Below are 24238 nucleotides of genomic sequence, written 5' to 3'. Positions count from 1 at the left end.
TAATGGCTCCCTTGAAATTAATTTTTTTTTCAAATTTTAATAAATCTAACAAACAGTGCTCTTTTTTTAAATTAATTATTGTCAATAACAATTTTTTTAAAGTGGATCTTTCTGTTTTAGCTCTTTTGTTTGTTGCTATAAAAAAAATCAGAGAAAGATTTCTTATTATTAGAAGTTTAGTACCACGTAGTCCTGTAACGAAAGAGGTCGTTGTTTTCTGTGAGATATTAATGTTTATATTTTATTTTCAAACCTACCACGAAATTTTGCAATTATCCAAGTATTTTCTATTTTGTATGGAATTTCAAAAATTATATTTGATGAAGTATTTCGTAAGCTGCCTTCCAAAATTATTATAAATTTTTATAAATTGAGCTATAGTATAAAATTTTCTGCTTAATAAAATGCATTAAAAATTATAACAGATTTGTACATGGAGAGGTAAAACTTTTAAATCATTATTGTACTATAATTGAAGCGAAGTATCTGAATTTAGAGCATGCAAAACATTATTGATCTTTGCAAATAATTGCATTTATTCCAGAAATTTGCAATGATTATTAAGAAATTCGTAAAATTTTTGTTTTGAATTATTTAAAAGGGAACTATATAAAAATTGTATCGTTCAATACAGACGCATTTTATACTAATATGTGCAAAATCTACCTTTAATAAGGCAACGAAAAGAGTTTTAAAGCCTGACCCATTATTTGGTAATTATAAAAATGTTTCTCTTAACTTCGAAAGTATTATTTTAAGGGAAGGCAGTAAAGTTAATAGTTAAATTCCTGCCGCTATTCTTTCCCATCCTTCTTTTGGCGTTTTGGCTATTAGAATTACCATTGACAAATAAACCGAGTCATTTCCTCCACAAATTCGAGGAAGGATGACTTCATATACTATAGCCGAATTTAAAATCTCTTTATTAGCGAAGCTTTTCTTCAGATGAGACATCCTTTTCGCGAAACACCTGTGACTGCTCTCGTCGGTAACAGTTACGGTTGTCGATAAATACACTTCACTACTATATTACGTTGTAAATGTCATTGGGGACATAGTACACAAGCAACTCACTTACGGTTGCCTGGAATAGTAACATCTGCAGTTACCACATATGAACTCTCCCTCCTCTCCGTTGTATTGTTCACGTTACCGTTGTGGGTTAGTTGATACTATGTATAACATTTTCTACTGAGGTTGCCCCCAAACCTTTTGTCACATATACGCTTCGGCTGGCAAGTCTTTTATTATTTCCATTAATGCTGCCTTACTCTTGTGATAACTTTCTTGTCCCATGAGACTTCGGAAGAGTAAGCTCGAAAGTGATATTTTTACCTCTCTAACTAAAAAATTGGCAACTGTAAAATTAAAACTGAAATTTGAGAATAGGTTTTGGTGATCACACTACCCCATGATCAGACTACCTTTCTTTACGAATGGGTATCTGATTTTTCTTTTGAAATTAACATTTTTCAGTTTTTGATTTATTTTAAAGTAACAATGTTTTTTTATGAAAAGTAACGTAATTTTTTTTTTAATCAGAGATCTTAAGCGCTGAACAAAAAAACTGGAAAATATTTCTTCAAACTAGAAATCATTCAACATGTTCTGCAAAATTTACTTCATAAAATTTTTCAGAAGTCTTCCGATTACAGGAATATCTGTGATGCGCCAACCGGTTACGGAGACAAACATTTATATCCTCCTTTTTTAATTCGAAAGACGAACTTTGTGCACTTTATTAATGAAAAAATATTTTTTAATTAAGTTTAATTGCTATTACAGGTAGAATTCTTACACATATTGAATTAAGAACTTCCTAGGAGAAATTAAAATTTATTACGTATTGACTTTTAATTATTAAAATTTTATAAGACCGTGCTTTGTAGTTCCATCTAGTTACAACTGTATTATCATGATTTTTGAGAGTATTGTGAGATGAGGAGTTAAATTGGGCCGAAGCCTATCGAAGGACGTCTTCGGTACTTCGCCTGTTTTGAGTGAAATTATAATTGACCGGAGCGCCAAAGAAGATTAACTGGGTATTTTAATTAATTATTTATATTCATCATTAATTTCAATTAATTTATTAATTCTTTATTTAGCTCTTTACATTTTGTTTAATTTTAATAATGATTCATTATTCATTATTTTATTTATTTACTTTCTGCCATACGGCTCCAGCATTTCTAATTATAGAAATTAAACCTAAGTGGTGAGAGCAGATCATCCTATCTAGGAATGTCCATCCTTTTGAAACTTCGAGGCTACATGGAACAATAAAGGTATACCGATGATCCAAACAACCGGAAATAAATGTGCAAAGGCTGCGTATAGAATTTAACATTTATTAACGACCAGAATACAATCTACATTGGTATCGTCTCACATAAGATTACGTTTACTTTTTAATCCGAAAGCTATTTATCAAGGCTTTCGGATATAATTTTAATGTAAACAGCAAGCCGGAATTTTAAATTTCTAGTCTCAAAGACATGCTACCAAATTTTACGTGTACACTCAATATATTTGTCAGATATTTTCGTCTTTTTTTATTTATGATTTATTCTGGAAAAAATTTGCTCATACATATATTTGATTTCAAAAAGCTACATCATGAGCAGAGAATGTTAAGAAAGTTCTGGATAAGTTTCTTTCCGATGCATATCTAACTACTACTTTATGCATTCAATTAAGTGATTAGATAAATTTTAGTTTAAATGAAAAGATAAATACAACACAACTTTGACTAACCGAAGTTCTATAAACTGATATCTCTGCTACCTAAGCTAATAATCAATTTAGAGAAATCATTGGGGAAATATAGTAAAATTAGAGAGGAGAAGCAGGAAATCAGTAACATTCAGGAATCCTCTTCTCAATGGTTGATCTTTAAACCTTTCTTATCAGAGATTTGTCATTTAATGACCTTTCAACCCTCCGTTTCCTGTGCATTACGATGAAAGATACGGTTCACATGTCTTAAAGGCGTAAGTATCATTCACAGTGAGGCATCAACCAGCAGTGAATTCATACACATGTTTCAAAAGATGAAAGGATACGAAGATAACACTCAAGATGATGTTTCAGAACGGAAAAATCTAGAAAATGGCGAATCAATTTCTGAAGTACGTCATAGATCCGGAGAATATTAAAACTTGCAGTGATAAAAGTGATGCTAGGGATAACGATGAAACGGAAACGGACAATGTGAAAACTCTTTGTAGAGCAAACGTTCTGCTGCTGCTCCTGTGGATCTTTTGTTGGTCATCGGCGCCATTGTGATGCGCCTGCTAGAGTTTATAAGACTGTCACAAAATGAGTAAGAAATATTTCTAAAAAAAAATAATATTTCATAAAATTGCACAAAATAATTTTGACAAACTTTCACAATTTGAATCAATTTTCATGGTGTTTGTTTATTTAAGGTTTTATTTTAGTTATTTATTTATCTATTTTTTATGAATGTTTTTGTCGTGAAGTAAAATTTTGAATGGATTATTTGTTTAAATGAAGGAAGCAAATTTTATTTACTTACAAAAGTTTTGTTAAAATGTTAATAGTTGTACTTGTTCACTTAATTTCAGAAATTCATATAAACAGTTTTAGAAAACCGTTTCAAACGAAAAATTGGCATGATTTAAAACTTTGTCTCATTTAACCGCGTATTCGATTATCCGAAATGGTTACGGTCGTAATGGCCTCAGATAATCGAGGTTCTGCTCTGATATTTTTTTAATTTTAATGTCAGTGTCTTCTGATAAAATAGCAATGAATGTTGTATAGGTTTCGTTGTTTTTATGACTTTGTCCAAAAAAAAAAAAAAAAAAAGTAAACTTAGTGTTTTTTTTTAAATATATATATATATATATATATATATAAGATTTCCTCAGTTTTATATATTATTTTTGGTATGAAAGGTGTAAAACGCATTTTTCTCATTATACATATTTCTCTACATGTATAATATCCGATGGAAGGGTATCATTAGAAGAACTTATATTAGGTATAGACGAATATTAATTATAATGTATAAGACTACTTTATTATTCAGTAATTAAAGATTAAATATTAAACATGGAAACAAGCTTTGTACGGAAATAAAATTCAGAAGAATTCGTTAAATAAGTACTGTATACGCTTGCACATTGTTATAATGATCCACGCGTCTTTTGCCACTTCGAGCATGAACTATTAAATTTCTAAATGCATATAAAATAAGAGTAAAAAGTGCTGTAAAGATCTGATTTTAAGAGAAAAAAATTGTTGCTTAGTTTTTTAATAAAAAAGTTTTCCTTATTAATGCATTTCTGTGACGGTTCAGTAGGAAACAATCAACGCTCATAGTAGCCTAATTCAAGAAACAAATAATAGAATTCTTTGGAAGCCCATCGGTGGTCGAGTGATTAAAGCCGCTAAATCCTTGTAGTAATACTCAGTTTTTGGTCCCAGAAGGTGTGCTGGTGGGTTGACTTTCCTTATGTATACTGTTAAATATGTGTCCATTTTTCACAGAATCGCTGTGCCTCTACGAAAAACTCCTTACCTTAGACAGATATCTTTCGTACTTTTTCCCGAGTCAAGTAAACAAATAAAATCTTGAATAAAAGAATTAAGAGTTGTTGTTGTACCTGTCTCACTTGTTTAACTCAATCAGGAGAAGTCTATGAATTTTATCGTGGTAAAGAGTGCAAGATTGTGTCTGTCGTTGGCCTGGCACCATTTCGATGACACTGTGACTTTGCCCAGCTCTGTCCCAGTTTTGATGGAGTGCACTACAGGGCACTGGTCTAAGGGTCTCTCACGCCTACCAATAAACCACTACGAGAGGACTTACGGTTTGCTGTGTATTTTGAGTGCCTTAATGCTAGACAAACACTATACATTTAGAAACATCCATGCCTTCTCCGGGATTCGAAACCGAGCCACGATATAGCAGCCAGGAGTATTAACTGCTATACTAATTAGGACGGATAGGATAAATAATGAAGAAATAGATTAAACGAATCCTAGTTCAAACATTAGAACAGCTTATTTTTGTTTCGCTGCGAGAATTCACTTACATTATGTTTATGTAATTTTAATGTTCAGTACATAAAAATGTTTTTTTGCATAATAATTAACCTCAGAAAATTAAATATAGACCATTTTATTTTACTCTGCAGTAATTTTACATTAATTTGAGTTACGTTGTTTTATTTTGCATTGCGTAGTGATAATATTGATATTCAAGGACCCACTTCTTAACTTCCTGTATTAATTAAAGAGTTCGATGACAAGGAACACAAATAATCATTCGGTAACAGCTGTTGTCAATAATTATTTCAATGGTAAAAATCTCTTCTTCTGTTTAATTACACAAGGAAGCTTCGCGAACCATTTTTCAAGAACATCTGAAAAGTAAAAAAAAAAAGGGGGGGATTTTTAACGTTAACATCATAATACTTGGAATAGACTGAATTTTCTTGCCAATTATTCGCACAGGTCTAGCTGGTTTCAGTTTAATTTTGAGCAGAATAGTTTTTAATACTTCATTTATTGATTGCTTTCCCACTTAAAAACGTTTGTTCAGTTCATTAAAGCAGCCAATCATATCTATTAAATGAGTCAACTAGCACTTATTTTCAAATTCGGTTATACTACTCGATCCATATAATGACTTCTGAAAGCCTCATGTGGCTGCGAAAACGCCTTATATGTAACTATCGATATTTATGCTTTATGATTTCTGTTGATTTTCATAAATAAAGATAAATTAAAAAATTAAAACTTAGTCAAGTTATACAAGAGATCATCCACAGCATTTTATAGCTTTTCGACAAAAATTGCTAAAACTGGATGTAAGAAGTTTTATGCAAGACCTGGTAATATAGAATTTAATTATACATACTTTTAATACAGAATTATTGTCCTAGATTCCCATAAATATAAGAGTGTCTTGAAATCAGAAACTTGAATCAGAACAGTGATATCAGAAACTTGTTTAGCTAAGTTGATAAACTAAACTTGATGCTAAAAGTCACCATCACCCCAACAGAATTTTAACTTTAATGACATACTTTAAGTTTATATGCATACACACACATACACACACATACACACACACACACACACACATATATATATATATATATATATATATATATATAAACTCAGAAGTAATGACCAGCAGGAATTTTGATAGCGTAGTTGATCCATAATGAATACGAAATTGGAGGCAAAGGGAAATTAAATTTTAGTTTTCAATTTCAGCAAACATGTTGTGGCCACAATCAAGTTGGCTGATTAATTGTGGCTTTTCCAAAAAGTTTACATTTTAGATAAATTTTCAATAAGAGAAAAAGGAGCAGACAGACTGTAGTCCAGCTAGGCCGAAGCGTAGAAAACAAGTGCGTGGTGAAATCTTAATTCAGACTGAATTTAGTTTTGGTTCTCAATGCATTTTGATTGGATAGTTAATATATTGCTGTAAAATTACTATTGGCTGTTTGAATTTTAATTACATTTACATCATCAGAATTACGTAAGAATCATATGACATAAATTAGTCTTGAAATGACGCAGTGCAAATAGAGGTTACTATTTTTTGAATACTGAAGGGAATTTTAAGCTGCTAATTTAACCTTTTACATATTCTTTATTTTTCTTACATATATATAATGAGAAAGCAAAAAAGAAAATTTGTGAGAGTTTACGCCATTCTAGGATTAAGAAAGAATGAAAGAAGAAAATAAGTCAGTAGCTTCGGTAGCTAAATGAAGTAGTCCTAAGAAAATTCGAGAAGTACCATGTCTAATGCTCGAACGGAATAAAATTCTTATAAATTTTTGACGCACTCATTATCTTAAACTGATTTAACAGAAAAAATCTGAGCCACGAGATGAAAAGAGCGAGTTATTGCGTAGCACATTAATAAACACACTTTTTTGAGATGGGTCCCATCTGTTCTCTGCGCTCATAAACTCTTAACTTAGAGGCAGCGTGTTTTGATAACCGTGGAATTACCCATGTTTCGACGTATGCACGATAAACTGTTAGTCGTGGGTTTGCCAGTCTTTATCCTCACGGTGTTGTCCTGAAATACATCATGCCGACGTTACTGACTAAAATGTCCTCCTTCCCCCCCTCTCTTTAACCCAACTAATTCTGCAGTCGTTTTTTCCCCCTCTTCTTTTAAAGTTGAAAAACAGATTTGTGATTTTTGTTCCCTATTTATCATTCGCTATCACTTTTGATATAAGCACACACACGTATAAATCAAGGTTGGTGTATGAATGTCGTGGAACAAATTGCAAACATACATTTCTTGCCACTAAATAGCGTCATACTTCTCACCTGCAGTTCTAAGATGAGAAATTTTGTGCCAAAACAGCAGCCGATGGGACAAGTTGGATGGTTAGTGATGGGTATGGAAATTTCTCCATAGGCCAGTTTCTGATGTATAAAAGAAGTCTACTTTTCTACCAGTGCTTTATAAATTATTAGAAAAGTTACGATTATGTTTGTGTAAGACACAGAGAAAGAACTCTTGTTTCCATGTCACTGCAAAATATTAAACACAGAGTAACAAATCAATTTTCATATAAGAATCCATTTAGTCAAACGCATATAATGCTTTGTATATCTTCAGTAATAGTAGATGAATGTACAATCAAATCTTCTTTCGGTACTCATTATATTTGCGCAACAGTCACATGCAATATATTTATTTTTTTCAAATTCTCTTTCCTCCCCCATTCCCGTAGATATTTTAATGGTATGAACTTCTTGCAACCCTATTTATAGTTATTTGCTGTTTTCTAATCTTCAAAATATTTTAACTCTTATTTTAAACCTGCTGTATTGCTTGTTACAAGCATTATTTAAACGGTGCTTAACATTTTCTTTAAATATTTCATTTATTAAGCAACCCCTTTTGTTTAAAGTATATTATGCTTCTTACTGCAAAAGTATCATGTTTCTTCTTGATCTGAAAAATATCGATACAGTTTTTTGATACTTTCATAACCTTCAACTGTCTTAACTGTCATGAGCATTGTTTTGAACACCTATTATATATTAGTTACATGTATATAAGTAATCCAACGCATGGTCTTTATGTTCTTGACTCTGCATCAATATCTAGTTTCGGTTTTTCATATTTAGAAGGAAATTTTGAAGACTGGGTGGGTTTCCTGTTTGAATTTGCTTACTTATTCTGTATGCTTTTTTTCTCCCCCCCCCCCATATCCAAAAAGAGTACTCAAATTTAGAAAAGTTCTTAAGAGAACCTGCACGGCAATAGTTCCTTCTTGAAAAGTTTGAATTATCCATGGGGCAGTAGGCGTCAAAAGCGGCTTCGGAAATAGAGATTTTAGTATTCTCTGTATGTCAGCTTATGGGAAATAAACAAGAAAGGGGAAAACAATTACAGGTTGTTGAAATGGCGTAATTTATGAAGTTATGCCCAGTTTTGATACGTTATTCACTCATCAACATACTCATCCATCCCATTGATTAAATATTAATTAATGCTACCATTGTAACACTAATAGTATTGTATTATTTATTATTTTTGTTTGATTATGTAGATTAAATTTTCACTACGAAAGAAATTAGAGTATGTTTATTCTTATTTTTGCCGAAAAATAAAACTAAATAAGTTTGTATTTTTAATGATAGATTAATTAAGGAATTATATATTAATTGACTACAATTATTTAATATTAGTTACATGTATATAAGGTAAGGAATCTTTAAGATAAAATTCTAACCTTCATTTGTGACAGCCCCTTAAATCTCATTTTCAGTTTGATTGTTTTCCCTTTTTAGCCTAAAAATAGTAATATGATTGCCACGTCTTATCTTAGTGAAGATTAAAGTCACCATATCATAGAGACGTGCTATCGCAAGGATGAAGATGATATGCCTGGTTTTATATCTATTACTTTAATTAAATTAGAAAAATATATTAGGTTATCACATCTGCAAAAGTAACAAAGGTAAACTTCATATGTAAGTCATTCAACACAATCAAAAAAGAATCATACACGAAATTCCACAGTAGTAGCAAGTATACTAGTTCAAAAGTCAGCCAGCATCACGTAACATGAGTGAGGTCACTTCTGTGCTTCAGTGATGGCTGCCAGAGAGGGACTGCCCAACATTTATAATAAATCTTTCTAAAGTGCATCATTTCAGAATTAATCCCTAGCATATGATTCCTACATAATGCTAATGACGCATGTATTTACCTAGTGGCAAAGGTGAAACTGAAGTATTTTGTCTTATTCAGCGAATTATGAAAAAATAAAGAGGATTCGTAAATATCCACGAATACTTATTAATTGAAGAAATAATACTATAAAAAGCACCACGTATTCAATTTCCTCTTCATCTTCTTCGTCAACGGTGCACTACACTTCTGTTATTACGGTGGTGGTGTATTTAATTATGGCAAAGCACATTAGGGCTATCTGCCTAAGGGGAGGGATGCCTTCGTGGAGGACTTTCTAAGGGAAACTGGCTCGTATACACGTTACACATGGGGAAAACCACGAAAATGCCCATGCAGCCAGCCCGTTCGCGGGATTCGAACCTCGGACCGAACTACCAGTGTTCAGCGACTTTACCGCTCGGCCGCTGGTGGGCCCCCTTCTGTTATTACGCATAAGCGGAAAAAAATAAGGGAGCTGGAAAGTTGCAAAAAATAGTTTAGATGAGGCGGCGATGATCCAAGAAGTTTGAAAAACTCTACTGTAAATTTTTGATTTGCAAATATTTTGGCAAATAATCCTCTGCTGATGACTGGCTATTGGTTTCCATATTCGTACGATTTTTGTTGCTTTTCCATTGTAACGTGAATGCGAACTGACTTTCCTTTCAGTATCCCCCAGGACTGCATTCTGTCTCAGGAGTGGTTTGGTTTGGTTTATTTGTTTATGGCAAAGCACTCGAGGGCTATCTGCTTAAAGGAGGGATGCCTTCGTGGAGGACTTTCTAAGGAAACTGGGTCGTATACAAGTTACACATGGGAAGAAACACGAAAACACCCATGCAGCCAGCTCGTTCTCCGGGATTCGAACCCCAGACGGAATTACCAGTGTTCAACGTCTTTACCGCTCTGCAGAAGATGGACCATCTCGGAAATGGTGCTATGCTTTTTGCCGTCTAGTGCAGTCTCTGAAGCCACACAATCTGCTGCCTGATTCTCCGTAAATTCCGAAAAAATTACGAACCGTTGATTCTGCTGCCAAGTATGGCCTTATCGGTTTCTCAACTCTCGCGTTGGCCCTGTCTGTTTTAGAGCAGGCAGCCCTTCAGTAATGGTGGTAACGATACTTACTCTCTGTCTATATATGTATATATGTAGGAGTTATCCGAATGGGACAAAAATCGGTAGAATGTACAGAAGTAGACTGAAGTAGATCCGAATGTACAGAAAAACAAATGGTTACAGTTTGAGAAAAATTGGATGATTTATTGAAGTGATAGAACTTCACAAAGTGAAAAAGTGAGTAACGCCGTTTGTCCACCTCTGGCCTTTATGCAAGCAGTTATTCGGCTTGGCGTCGATTGACAGAGGTTGCGGATGTCCTCCTGAGGGATATCGTGCCAAATTCTGTTCAACTGGCGCGTTAGATCGTCAACATCCCGAGCTGGTTGGAGGGCCCTACCCATAATGCTCCAAACGTGCTCAATAGGAGAGAGATCCGGTGACGTTGCTGGCCAAGGTAATGCTCGGCAAACACTAAAGCAAGCAGTAGAAACGTGCGGTGTGGGGGCGGGCATTATCTTGCTGAAAAGTAAGCCCAGGGTGGCGTGACATGAAGGGCAACACAACTGGCCTTAGAACTTCCTCGACGTACCGCTGTGCTATTTGCGACGGATGACAACCAAAGGGGTCCTACTATGAAGTGAAATGGCACCCCAGACCATTACTCCTGGTTGTCGGCCTGTCTGCCGGAAGACAGGTTGGTATCACACCGATGTCCGGGGTGTCTCCAGACTCGCCTTCGATGGTCATCGGGCTTCATTTCAAAGCGAGACTCATCATTGAAGACTATTCTACTCCAGTCAGTGACATTCCAGTGCGAATGAGCCCGACACCACTGCAAACGGGCTTGACGTTGTACAGAGGTCAATGGTAGTCGGCGCAAGGGGCGCCGTGACCTCAGCCCCCTTTCTGTGAGCCGTCTATCAATGGTCCTTGCGGTCACTGAAGCACTAGTTACACGTACAATCAATGATAATGATGCATCTGGGGCTGTGAGTGCCGCTCTGACGATTGCTCGGTCTTCACGTTCTGTCGTTTCTCTAGGCCTACCGCTTCCTTTTTGACGCTGTGTGCGGCCATGGTTCACCCATTCCTGCCAACATCGTCTAATAGTGGCATCGCTAATGCTCAAATGTCGAGCTATTCGCCGATAAAACCAACCGGCTTCTTTGAGCCCAACTACACGACCTCTCTCAAATTCTGACATCTTCGCATATCGTTCGCGCACCTGCATGCGAGGCATAGTTACTGTCTGAAATTTGTGAAGAATTTATGACCTGGAATCGTTATTTCTCCTCTTAAATATCCTGCCAGTTGAGCAGATCAGATGCGCTGTAGCGAGAACCGTTCATTTATTGGCAGCCAAAATGCAAAATTTTGCATTTGTGCGTCGGTTTTTTTTTTTTTTTTTTTTTTTTTTTTTGTGTGTGTGTGTGTGTGTGTCTAAGAGTTTATGTATGTGCATGTAAATGTGTGTATAATGTAATGAACATTTTGTTGTCGATATTGGGTAACGTAGATGCATGATTACGGAGCTTGGTGCATAGTTAGAATTTTGTTTAAGATATTTTTTATCTTACACACACTATGTTTCTATGTTTAAGTATGTATGTATACATGTGTGTGTCTGTAAAAACGACTGCATAGAGTATTATTTCTAGGTCGTAGACTGGTATCTCAGTTTAGGAAACTCGCATCATTCGAGTACGTTTCTGAGTTTGACCGAGGCAGAATCGTTGCATGCAGATATTGTGAATTATCCATCGGGGAAATCGGTCATTTGTGTCTGATATAACCAAATAACAATCATGCGAAAATAAAACCGGTGGATGCAGGAAGGTGCGACTTGCAGCAATTGTAACCTCCTTGTCGCAAAACTCCGCGGAAAGACAGGCGTATTGTGCGCATAGTGCTGATACAGCAGACTGTCACATTCGCAACCATATCACAAAGAATGCAATCTGTAATATAACTTGGTGCCTGCACGAATAATTCGACGTCAGTTGCATGGATAATCCGCTAGGAGCTCATTTAAACCAGAGGCGTTTACTTTTGCAATGGTGCACTGAATTACGAGATGGACATACCAATGACGTGACATTGTGTTTTCGGACGAATCACACTTCTGCCTGCAATACCATGATGGAAGGGTTAGAGTTTGGATACACCATGGAAACAGGCTGCTCGCTTGTTGTGTTACATCGTCATACTGGTCCTGCACCGGGTGTTATGGTATTCGGTAAGTCTTGCATTCTACTTCCCTACCCCTTAGTACGCATTATCGGTACTTAGTACGCATTATCGGTACACTTACTTTATTACTTAACCAACGCCCAACGCTGAATCTCTGAAATTTTCCTCCTTCCTTAACTTCAGGGCATACCTGCGGCCATATTTCAAATGGACAATGCGCGACCATACGTTGCATGCAGTGTTCAAGCTTTCTTCTTATCCTACCATATTGCATTGTTACTCTGCCCTTCCTGTTCTCCAGACCTATTGCCCATCGAACATGCCTGGCCAATGACAGAAGAACGCCTATCCCGGCATTTCGCACCCATCGGCACACACCAGATGAACTTTGCGTGTGGAAGCAGCATGGCCTTCCATTTTCCAACGACGCATCCCAAACCACTTTCACTCAATGCCGTGGCGTGTAGCAGCGGTTACTGACGAATGTGGTGGGAATATTGATTACTAATTTTCTCATCTTTCTCACCTCAAAGAAGGCTGTATTTCAAATCAATTAACATTGATACTACACTCATGTCCATAAATTAAGGATAATGCAAAATCAGGCAAAGGAAGAGTTAGAAGCAAAACAAATTTGACTTATTTGTAAAGCTTATTTACTAAAAATCAAAAATTAGGTAAAGAGCAAAAAAAGATAATGTTTGATATTATTAAAAAATTAGCGATTTTTTCTCCCTGGAGCAAATTACAAAAAAATCTATTTACAAAAAACCAATATTACATGGTTGGTATGATTGTTAATACATTGTATGTCTCCCAGACGATGCAATACTGTCCGTGCAACGCCTAGGCATGCTCAGTATCAAATTATCGATCTGAGCTTGAAGGATATTACACCACTCAAAAGGCAATGCTCTCCGAAGTTCCGGTAGACATGTAGGAGGAGGTTGACGGGCTGCAACTCGTCGGCCAAGCATGTCCCACACGTGCTCTACTGGATAAAAGTCCGGTGAGAATGCTGGCCAGTCCATACGGGTGATATCCTCCGACTGAAGGCATTCGCTTACGATTTTTACACGGTGAGAACGGGCGTTGTCATCCATAAATACAAATTGTGCGCCCATGGCGCCCCGAAACAAACGAACATGTTGTTCCAGAATGACGTCCCGATAGATTTGGCTTGTCACGGTTCCAATTTGAACATGCAGGTCAGTTCTGGAACCAAGAATAATTCCACCCCAAACGAGCACTCCTGCACCACCGTAACGGTGTCGTTCAATGATGTTTTCTTGGTGGTAACGGGTACCTGGAGCTCTCCATATGAAACTCCGGCGAGAATCAGACTGCAAGCTAAACCTGGACTCGTCGGAAAACATCACACAAGCCCACTGTTGCTGTGTCCACAATGCATGCTCCCTACTCCAGGCTAACCGCAGGCGACAGTGAGTTGCAGTAAGTGTAACGCATCTGACAGGTCTACGAGCATATAGACCAATCTGCCCTAAGCGTCTGTACACGGTCTGCCTTGAAATCGTCGTACCAGTGGCTGAAGAGAGCTGACGAGACAGGTCTGAGGCTGTGCTCCGCCTGTTTCTTTTGGCAGTAACTGCCAAATACCGGTCCTCATTCGGCGTTGTAACTCTGGGGCGACCTGTGCTGTAACGTGTACTCACATTACCATCATCTTGGAATCTTTGCCAAAGCCAGGAGATAGCACTCTGGGCAATTCCAAGTTCGTCTGATACTTCCAGTTGGGTACGCCCACATTCCAGACGGCCGATAATTCTACCACGTAAAAAATCATCCAAATGCGTCCTTTGTGTCGTAACCATTCGGTTATTGCACTGAAATGCTTATAAAGCGCCTGCGAACAATTTTACTTCTTTCTTTGCCTGTATTCCTTATATATCACTCTCTTACACTGTCGTCATTGTGACGTACCATCGGTGTCATCTGGTTACTTCCTGAAATTTGCATATGGTTCTTGAAGATGTGTGTAGTGATTTTACAGGTGATATATTTATTTTAGAGTTCGATTTCCGCGTGACTCCGAATTATCCTTAATTTATGGACACGAGTGTATATGTAATATCTGAAATAAATTTGGCTTTGATATCTCTTGTCCTTCTTTGTGTTGCATTTTGAATGGCCAGCTGCGTATTGAGCAGCTGTCTTAATATTTGGTTATTCTGTATAGGTTTTAAAGCCATGAATGTGTCTTGTATTATATCCTGTAGTTGGGAACGAAAACTATTAAAAATATTTAAATTCTTAAACCCTATGATTTGTTTTAGTTTTCTTTAAAGACAAAAAAAAAAAAAAAAAAAAAAAAAACCCTCTACTAATTAGACAAGTTTATTCTACTAACTGTTATGAACTTGCTTAATGAAAAATAATGAAAGTCATCAATTACAAGAACAATTTAAAGTTGATAAAAATAATTTAATTTTCAGTCAGAATTATTTAAGAAACTATCTATAAGTAAAGTATTCAAAATTGGGGGGGGGGAAATGAAAAGGAAGGAAAAATGATTATGTAACTGAAATATCCCTGAATATATAATTTTAAAAATTGTATTCCGCACCAAGTATCGTTTTTAGTATCAAATTATATCAGCGAAGTTTAATTAAGGAACTGCCGTCAGAGATCAATATTTTAAATTATGATTATTAGCCTTCAACAAAAGCACACCTTTTGTTTTCAGAAATGATTTCTGAGATTCATTTTTTTTCTACTTCCACTTTTCTAACAAAAGAGCTAGGTTATTCAATTACAGTCTATTTCAGGGCGTTTAATTGGAGGTTACGAGTGATAACTATAGAGTAATATTCTATCCCGCACAACGTCTGACAATGGAAACAACTCCCTGTCACTAATATCTGGCGCATTTTCGTGCGGCGTAAATTAATATTTCATTCAGTGTTGCATCACAGTTATGACTTCAGAATTCGATTTTAAACCTTTCAGAAAGTAACTGGAATATAGCGTAGAATGGTGCATGTTTTCATATTTCTCCGTTACATTGTACTCTGTATAACTATTTTTTCCCCCAAAATTTAGTGAAATGAATTAAAGGATATTCTTTGTTTAACTGCATTAAAATGAAGACATAGAATCAATAAATGACACATGTACCTAAACATACATACTTTTTTAAGTTATAAAACTTAAACATACTTTTTTAAGTTATAAATTTTAGTTTATTATTTTGTTTATTGTTGCTACAGATTTATGTAAAGACTCTACAAATGATTTCTGCGAGAGCGGATTATCTGTTATTGCCAACGATTTATTGCCATAAACAAATGTTTACTTTAAAAATTATAAGGGAGTAATTGAGAGGGATGGAAGAATCTTGATTTTGTTTATACATACGTAATGTAATAAAAACAAAAGTACAAATATTTAGTTGGCCGAAAATATAAGTGCAAAGAATGTTTACACTTTTTAGAACGATTTCGGTGCCGTTTACTTAATATTTAAAATCTAGAGTATTTTTTTTAATATTCATTTGATAGCCTTTTTTTCTGGGCTATAAGTCTGCATTTTGATTTCCATGATAGAAGTGTTTTCCATAAATTTTCCAGGGGTATTGATTTCCATTCCTCTTCCACTATTTCCCAGAGTCCATAATCGTGGTGGGTTTGAGTTTAGAAAAAACTCTTTACAAAGACCAAATATATAAAAGGTGAAACATCAGGATACTTCACAGGAATATGCTGAAAAGGTATACATGCAATACTTGTATCAATCTTCAATTTTTCAAGGAATGCAATGATAATTTTCGAAGTATGACTTTTTGCTTTGTCTTGACGAAGTTTCAGTTTTTGAAGGTCATTGCGATAAAGAAATGGAATTTATGTTGTAAATATCGAATGTAAAAATTTCTCTTGATACTAAGTTTGAGTTGATTTTAACATATTTTTCCATTCTTCTTATTTTAAATTTTCCACTGTAAGAGAATCCTGGGACAGTCATTAACCCCATGCTGAAACTTTCTTTGCACTGACGGAACTAAGTCTGTAAATTTTTTTCTCTTCGTTTTTGGTAATAAATATACATTTTGTTTTTGCAGTCATATAAGTAAACTCGTACTTCATCAAGCCTCATAATGTATTTCGATTTAGTTTTCGTAACGATTTCTAAATAGTTTTCATACAGGGTCCTACAAATTGTTCTGCTTTGAGCAACATGCCTCAGAAAAACCTGGAGAACATTATGTTTTTTAGCTTTTTTAAGTTATAAATTTTAGTTTATTATTTTGTTTATTGTTGCTACAGGTTCATGTAAAGACTCTGCAAATGATTTCTGCGTCAACGGATTTTCTGTTATTGCCAACGATTTAACTTTAGAACCATTAGAAACAGTAAGTACGTTTTTGGTCATTCGTTTGGAGTCTTCTTTCCATGTGGAAAGTAATGACTGACAGTTTTCCCCTTTCCGATTAATAAAGCTGCTTATTTTGCAGGTAGAAATTTTATTACTATGCATTTTCTTAACCTTTTTGTATTATGGAATAAGATTATTTCTCTTCGAAAAGCGAAAAAACATATCCTTCAATACACAGCTTGTTTATATATGCATTTTGAAAGAAGAATAAATTTAAAAGCAGGAGACGATATTTCTGATTTCAAATAAAATGTTGTTGCCAGAAAAGTTTAATCCAAAAATATTTACTTTTTTTAAATTCTTTATCAAAATCGTTCTAAAAATATGTAGGCCCACCAGCGGCCGAGCGGTAAAGTCGCTGAACACTGGTAGTTCGGTCCGAGGTTCGAATCCCGCGAACGGGCTGGCTGCATGGGCGTTTTCGTGGTTTTCCCCATGTGTAACGTGTATACGAGCCAGTTTCCCTTAGAAAGTCCTCCACGAAAGGCATCCCTCCACTTAGGCAGATAGCCCTAGTGTGCTTTGCCATAATTGAATACACCACACCACCTAAAAATATGTAGACATCCTCTGTATCTGCTGAAAATAATAATAATAATAACAAAGTCTTCACTTTTAAGAAATTTTATCCCAAACTGGAGTTTAACGATGTCAATTTTACATTGCTTTAAACAGAAAAAAATATCTGTGGGAATGAGATTATCGATCCCTGGTAATTTCTTTTGAAACTCGAATAATGGAAAGTTCATTGGGTTTTTCTTGTTTATCCTGACATGTGATATAAATATGATCGAATTTCTGTTGGCACATCTCATTCACGTAGAATCCATCCCTAAACGTATGTTCTCGGTATTTATCTTATGAATTACCCTTCTACTTACCTTCCATCGGAAGATCATATCACCTTTAAAAATGTTGGCAGCTAACAGTTTTCTAACATGGTTATTTCGTAATACATCCCTTTCTTTATATGCAATCCGAAATAAGAAATCAATGTGAAATATCAATGTGAAATGAGAGTAAATATGAAAGGGTGCGTAAATTTCCAGATACATTATATATTGTCTTTTGAAAAGCTTTATTAATTGCTAAGATATACAGTACTATATTGATGGCCGCATCTCAATGAAGTTTATACATATATTAATTCAGCTTATTAGGCGTAACAATCTTTGATAAATCTGTATTAATGAATTTCAAAATAACTTATGAGATAATGCGAAATGTATGTTTAAGTGTAAAAAGTAGTATTTAAGATGCAAATGATTTATTTAGGCACTGAAAAGAACTTCGTAAGTGACAATTTTAATTGCGCTGTGTTTCTTTTCTTTCTCAGACGAATTAATTCTCTTTGTATGAAAATGATTAAATGTTACTACTGCAACATTCGTTTGTCTTGCCTTGGGAGTTCGTACTTAGGGAATATTATCTTACCCATTTAGAATGCATTCCACTTGAACTGGATTTCGTACCAAATTACTTGAATAAATAAATACTCTACTCCTCAGTCATTGGGATTCTTCGGTAATTCCCGACACTTTTGTATTTAAAATATATCAGTTATACTCAATTTATGATAATGCACATTATCGAATTTAATTCATTTTGAAACATAATTTATTATATTCATTATTCAATGTTCCTTCAGATGTCTAATAAAATTTGTCTGAATAATTTGCCTTAATGATTATTTTCCATCATGCCGTATTTTGCACATGCTCAGTAACGTGCGTTGAATGTTTTTTTTTTAATTATTTATTTATTTCTGAAATTGTTTTATTCAGTAATGAGGTCAAAAAATCTCTAACATTGTATTTAAGTCAATTCATTGAATAACAGAGTACAGTATTTTCTGAACAAATCCTGTTATGAAATAGATGAAGATTTATAGCCGGTATTGTTCAGATTCCTTTATTTTTTCAGGATTAAATAATTTCCACTTAATAAGAAAACTGTGAAGTGTGAAATGCTTTGCTCCATATTGTTATTTGTTGACTGTAAAGGTACGGAATAGTCACTAATTCTGTTAAAGTCTCCATAAAATGTACGCACAGCTGTTTAAAGGAGACTCATTGGGAGTACAAGGATATTCAAGTATTGTTCAGAATATGCGGTCTCCAAAACTCTTAAGAGTTACTTTCCTTTAAGCAAACAGTTGAATTAACGAAATTATGAAAGTTTCAAATTACATTGTAAATAAAAAACTTGTACAGTAAGTTTAATTTTCACCTTTGTTAAGTGGGTAGATTTCTTACATCACAGGTAATTCTGCTTTCACTGCATAAGTTAGCTGCAAACTTCATTCACCTGCGAAGCGATTATCTCTCTCCCTGCCGGAGTAAAAAAACTAAAATTACAGCGACTATCTAGTTTCGGTGGAAGGCCCCCCAGTTTAATTGCAGCATTCACAGTTCGCACCTGCGTTGGTCTCGTTAAGCCTACATTACACGAAAATAATTTTATCATAACCTTTGACTTCGCTTTTCCATTTAGCAGCATGCTTAGAGGACTATTTTTGAGCTCCGTAAAACGATAAATGATAATTTTCTCTCCAGTTAATAGGATACAATATTTCATATCGAACACTTCTATGCGTAATATTTAACGCCCCTCAACTGATTATTTTACACGATCGCAGCCGGGTGCCTAATTTTGTGCCTCTCATTTACCTTAGCATTAATGGAGGGATCGAGATGAAAGGGTGTATCACTAAATGCACTCCCAGACAGTTAGAGAAAGGATGGCACTGTCTACAATGGAGCATTATGCAAACTTATCTCTCTTTTCCTTCTAAAACTACAGCGTAGATTATACGCTACATATTGGACATTTTCATCTTCTCTACAAAATTTTAATAGAAGCTTTTCTTAGAATCTATGTGAAATATTTTCATTGAATTAATTAATTTATTATTATTATTATTATTATTATTATTATTATTATTATTATTATTATTATGAAAGTTTCCAAGTGATAAATCCCAATAATCGTTATATTCTGATTAAATATTTGTTGCCTTGTAACAAAAAATTCAACTGTAAAAAACTGTGGGAACTGGAAACGCTCGAGAAATTTAACTTCAAAATTTTATTCTGCATTGTACTAACGCTAACAATTTTGATTAAACTTGCTTGATAAGGACTTTAATTATGCTTTATTTTCGAGTTCTACCAGGGGGGGGGAGTGTTTATTCTGCTATTTAAGAAAAAAATGCTGCATGCAATCTTTTCACATTTGCTAGACGAACATTCTCCCCCCCCTCCATTCCAAATAATATTCGGAAAATAGATATACATTTATTTAAATTTAGATTATTTTTTACTGTGTTTCATAAATTAAACCAAACAGAAAGTGTGTAAAATGTTGATAAAGACCAAAACGGGAATTAAAGTAGTTTTTCATATTAATAAAATAAAAGTAAATACTTAATAGGTAAATAAAAGTCTGACCTCATTCCTCCCCTGGAACTAGGAAATTTATCCCTACGGGTTATCCCCTACTGGTTGAGAACCCTGCATTAAACCAAATTCAAACCAGTAAAGAACTGCATTGCTCAGAAATTCAAGAATTTTAACTGTTGTGTCTTCTCAATATACATTGTTTTACCGTGTAAAATTGAAAACATTCTCTATTTATTAGAAAATAGTTAATGCATAAGGAAGGAGGTGAAATCTAAACTATTTAATTCCATGATTTTCTGAACTGGCGTTCTCATTTTGCAATCTGCAAATTCATTTTTTCATTACAGGTGTATGAAAATTATCGAAATAAAAAAACAATTCATTTAACGATGATTAATTATATTTATTCCAGTATCTTGGATTGACTAGCATGTGTATGTGTGTATATATTGCAGATCTGTTTTAAATACGCAATGTATTTATATACACATGCAAATATCCATGAAGTTCTCTACATTTGTGAAAAACATTCAATTAGGAAATACAGGGTAATTCAGAAATACCTGGCAAAAATGTAGATAGGACAGAAATAGGCGCTTTTTGTAACGGAGTGTGTGTTTGGAAAGGGCGCTTTTCGGTGGTACTGGGCCGCTGTTGAGAGGCAGGTAAATGCGTCCCGCTGGCGTAAATCGTCATTCCCAATTAGACTTCGAGCGATATGCATCACTACACGAAAGCGAAGTTCACTGATATGCATTTTACCTACGGAGAGAGAAACAGAGCAGTTACTCAGGTACTGAAGAATCGTTCTTTATAGCTCCTTCGAGTTTTTATTTAATAAACAAAATGAAACCTTTGAGATGAATGATTGTTAACAAGCATAAAATATATACATTCTTATGTTTTAAAAATTATTACTAATTTAATATTACGTCTATTTTGCATTGTATTTAAATAAGCTACATATATTTTTTCAATTTGGCCGTTTAACGAAATTCATATATGTCTAATAGTATTCGAGATTCCTTCAACTTCATTATATCTAGGCACAGTAACGAATGAAGGAAAATATACAAGGATTATTATTGAGTTCCATTCTTTTTTCAGTTGATCACAAAAGTAATCTAAAAAACATAATAGCTTTACACTCTTGAAATAATTTATTTGCAATGAAATTTACACATTTTCTTATTTTGAAAATTTGTGTGATATTTTAATTTTTGAAGAATAAAAGTCTATTCCAATTAATTCTTTGATATTTTTATCCTCCAATTCAACTGCTTTATTCATTTATTTTATTTTATTTTCAGAGATCCTTCACATTTATCTTAGATGCCTTGGATGTTGTCAACAGGAACAGCCCTCGTAAGTTATTGATTTTTTTTTTATATGCAGATATAGCACGTACACTGTACAACCCAAAGTCACTGGGCACTTTTCAATTTAGGACATTTTTTTGAATTTCTAGAGAAATGTCCAACGAAATTTTTTTAAATCTCGGTGACGTACGCTTTCTAACGAAAATTCAGTCACGAATGCATTTAGCGGCCCAATTACAAAATACTTAAGAAAAATCAGTTGTTTCATAAAATCCAGGAAATAATCTCTATCTATTGCAACAGCTTTTCCATGCTATGTGCAATTTTCATATGCAGTTTCGTAAATATAACATGTATATTAACGAAGCTATAAAGGTTTCTTTTAAAAATTCCACTTTTTTTCCCGCATTCTTTTTTGTTTAGAACATGCAGAGTTTTCAACTAAATTTAACGAAACTTCCAGAAAACTTGAAAACGTTCAATAGACAAAACATTGAAATTTGAATTTAAGTTTATCAGCTTTTTCTCGTTTCATAGTTTGGGGCCCAATAGCGGCTGACGGATAAAGTTTTAAACTCTGGTAATTTGGCTGGGATTCGATTCTAGGCGAACGGGGTGACTGCATGGGTGTCTTCCTGGTTTTTCCTATGCGTAACGAGGATATGAGCCAGTTTTCCTTAGAAAATCCTCCACGAAGGTATCCCTTCTCTTAGGCGTGTTTGCTGTTTTCAAATAAACAAACCTTTTCATAATTCGGTAGGCAAGTGTATAGGTCAACTTACATAAAAATTCTAGGTGAAAACCGGACAGTTCAGATAGTTATTAAGGATATAGTTTTCTGTATATATAGTAGTTATTTCTAGAACTTGCTGGATGATTTGGGGTTTTCTGGTAACTGTTAAGTTATCAGACACCTCTTTACTGTAAGTGTATGTCTAGTATTATGCAGGTACGCCAAAACACGTCACGAGGGCTATATAAGAGACGGGATGAAGGTGTTTGATCATGAAACACGTATTTGATATCAAAATGAGCAAACATTAAATTAAGGAATTGACAATTTGTGGAAAAGATCTTATTATCGTGCTAGTTTCAGAAAGTAACAGAAATATAGCACAAGATATATTCGTTATCCACCTGAATTTGGCCGATTTTGGCCTGAAATTTTTATATAAGTTGTCCTGTGTACTTTTCTACCAAATTATGAAAGAAAGCAATTGATAAATTTCGTGCATGCAATTTAAAAATTATTTCCTTTTAATGCTCATATCTTATCGAATGTCTGCAGTTTTCAATTTAAATTTAGGTAGTTAAACTTGTTGAAAACTGTCCATATTATAAGACCTCCCCCCCACCAAAAAAAAAAAAAAAAAAAGAGCGAAACAAATTGCAGTTTTGAAAACAAGCCTTTTTAGCTTCCTTAATATGCGTGTTATTTTTATGAAACTGCATATGAACATTGCACTCATCATTTGGAATATTTTGCAACAGTTAGAGATCATTTCCTAGATTTTATGATAGGAGGTGTCAAAAATATTTTCTTAATCATTTTGTAATTGGTCCACTAAAATGCACTCGTGACTGAATTTTCACTGGAAAGTGCGAGTTCAAGCGTATTATTTACATGATCGCGATTAATCGCGATACAGTTCCGTGATTAATCGGTACAGTTCCGTGAGCATGTACGTAGAAATTCGAAAAAATATTTAATATCCAAAATTCGACTACGGCTGTAAAAGTGTATATGCATCTGCTGATATTTGAAATTAGAAAATTATATTGAAAACTGCGCAAATTATGAAGGTGATTGTATTTTTCTTAAGCAGTGAGCCAATGGTAATGTTGATATTTTGGTATTAAGTTTTATTTGTTATTTAAGGAATTCAGAATTTACATATGTCAAAAAAGGATCTTGTGCGAATCCTTCTCCAGAAATAATTTAAGTTATTTGAATACGGCAAAGCACACAATGTCTTTCTGCCTATGGGGAGGAATGCCTTCGTGGACGGCTCTCTAAGACAAATTCATGTTACAAATAAAGGAAACCAATCATGCAACCATTCCTTTTTCGGTTGACATCGCACCCGGATCGAACTTCCAGTTTTTACAGTCTTAACCACTCGCCCACTGATGCGGCGCGAATCCTTTTTCAAGCGATTGATCTTATGGAACTTAGTGAACACAAATTAGGTACTTTATTATAGAGTTCCTCAGCCGGTATGTCATGAAGTTTCAAGAGATGCATAGCAGAATTTTTTTGATTAAAATATGCATTTTAAAATTTATTACCGATTTAGAATTTGCACATATAAGTATTTTATTCGATGAAATTAGTGAAGCTAATCAAAGAAAACGACTGGGATATTTTAAAGATGTTTTGTGTCTTCGTTGGTCAATCACAAAACCAGGATTTGTGATTGAGAAACAACATGTCAGTGTTTTTCTTGGGACTTTTGAGCACTCCCACACTTTAATAACTGAATAAGTGAATTTTAATATGATGAAAAACCACAATAATGATTCAAAATCCAAAGAACTGTTTTGAAAATATTGTGTGTTCAGATAATTATGTCGTCAACTGAAAAAGGTGGAGAATCTTTCTTCAGAGTAACTTTGGAGAGGGGGAGGAGGAGAAGAACAGAAAATTCCATAGAGGGAGCATTTAAAAAATGGAAAAGAGA

The 24238-nt window shown here is 34.5% G+C and overlaps 1 protein-coding gene across 2 annotated transcripts in view; it reads left to right on the top strand.

The window, feature by feature from the left end:
* The window catches only part of LOC118190621 (protein jagged-1b-like), a 141740-nt gene that overhangs the window by 49993 nt on the left and 67509 nt on the right, over positions 1 to 24238 (top strand). The window contains exons 1-2 of one of the 2 annotated variants that reach the window (XM_085808566.1): positions 3021 to 3322; positions 21549 to 21603. Coding sequence is in view for 1 of the 2 variants with exons in the window: in XM_085808565.1 (XP_085664691.1) it covers positions 21549 to 21603 (55 nt within the window). In the remaining variant the exon portion in view is untranslated. Of the gene's footprint in view, positions 1 to 3020; positions 3323 to 21548; positions 21604 to 24238 lie in introns of those variants that run through there. The other variant, XM_085808565.1, reaches the window with a different exon arrangement.

Source organism: Stegodyphus dumicola, chromosome X1, assembly GCF_044657685.1.
Source record: "Stegodyphus dumicola isolate Sdum_Otavi_A_Nest chromosome X1, ASM4465768v1".
Taxonomy (NCBI): Eukaryota; Metazoa; Arthropoda; class Arachnida; order Araneae; family Eresidae; genus Stegodyphus; species Stegodyphus dumicola.
The sequence above is the reverse complement of the archived record's forward strand: the minus strand, read 5'-3'. Positions and strand labels throughout refer to the sequence as shown.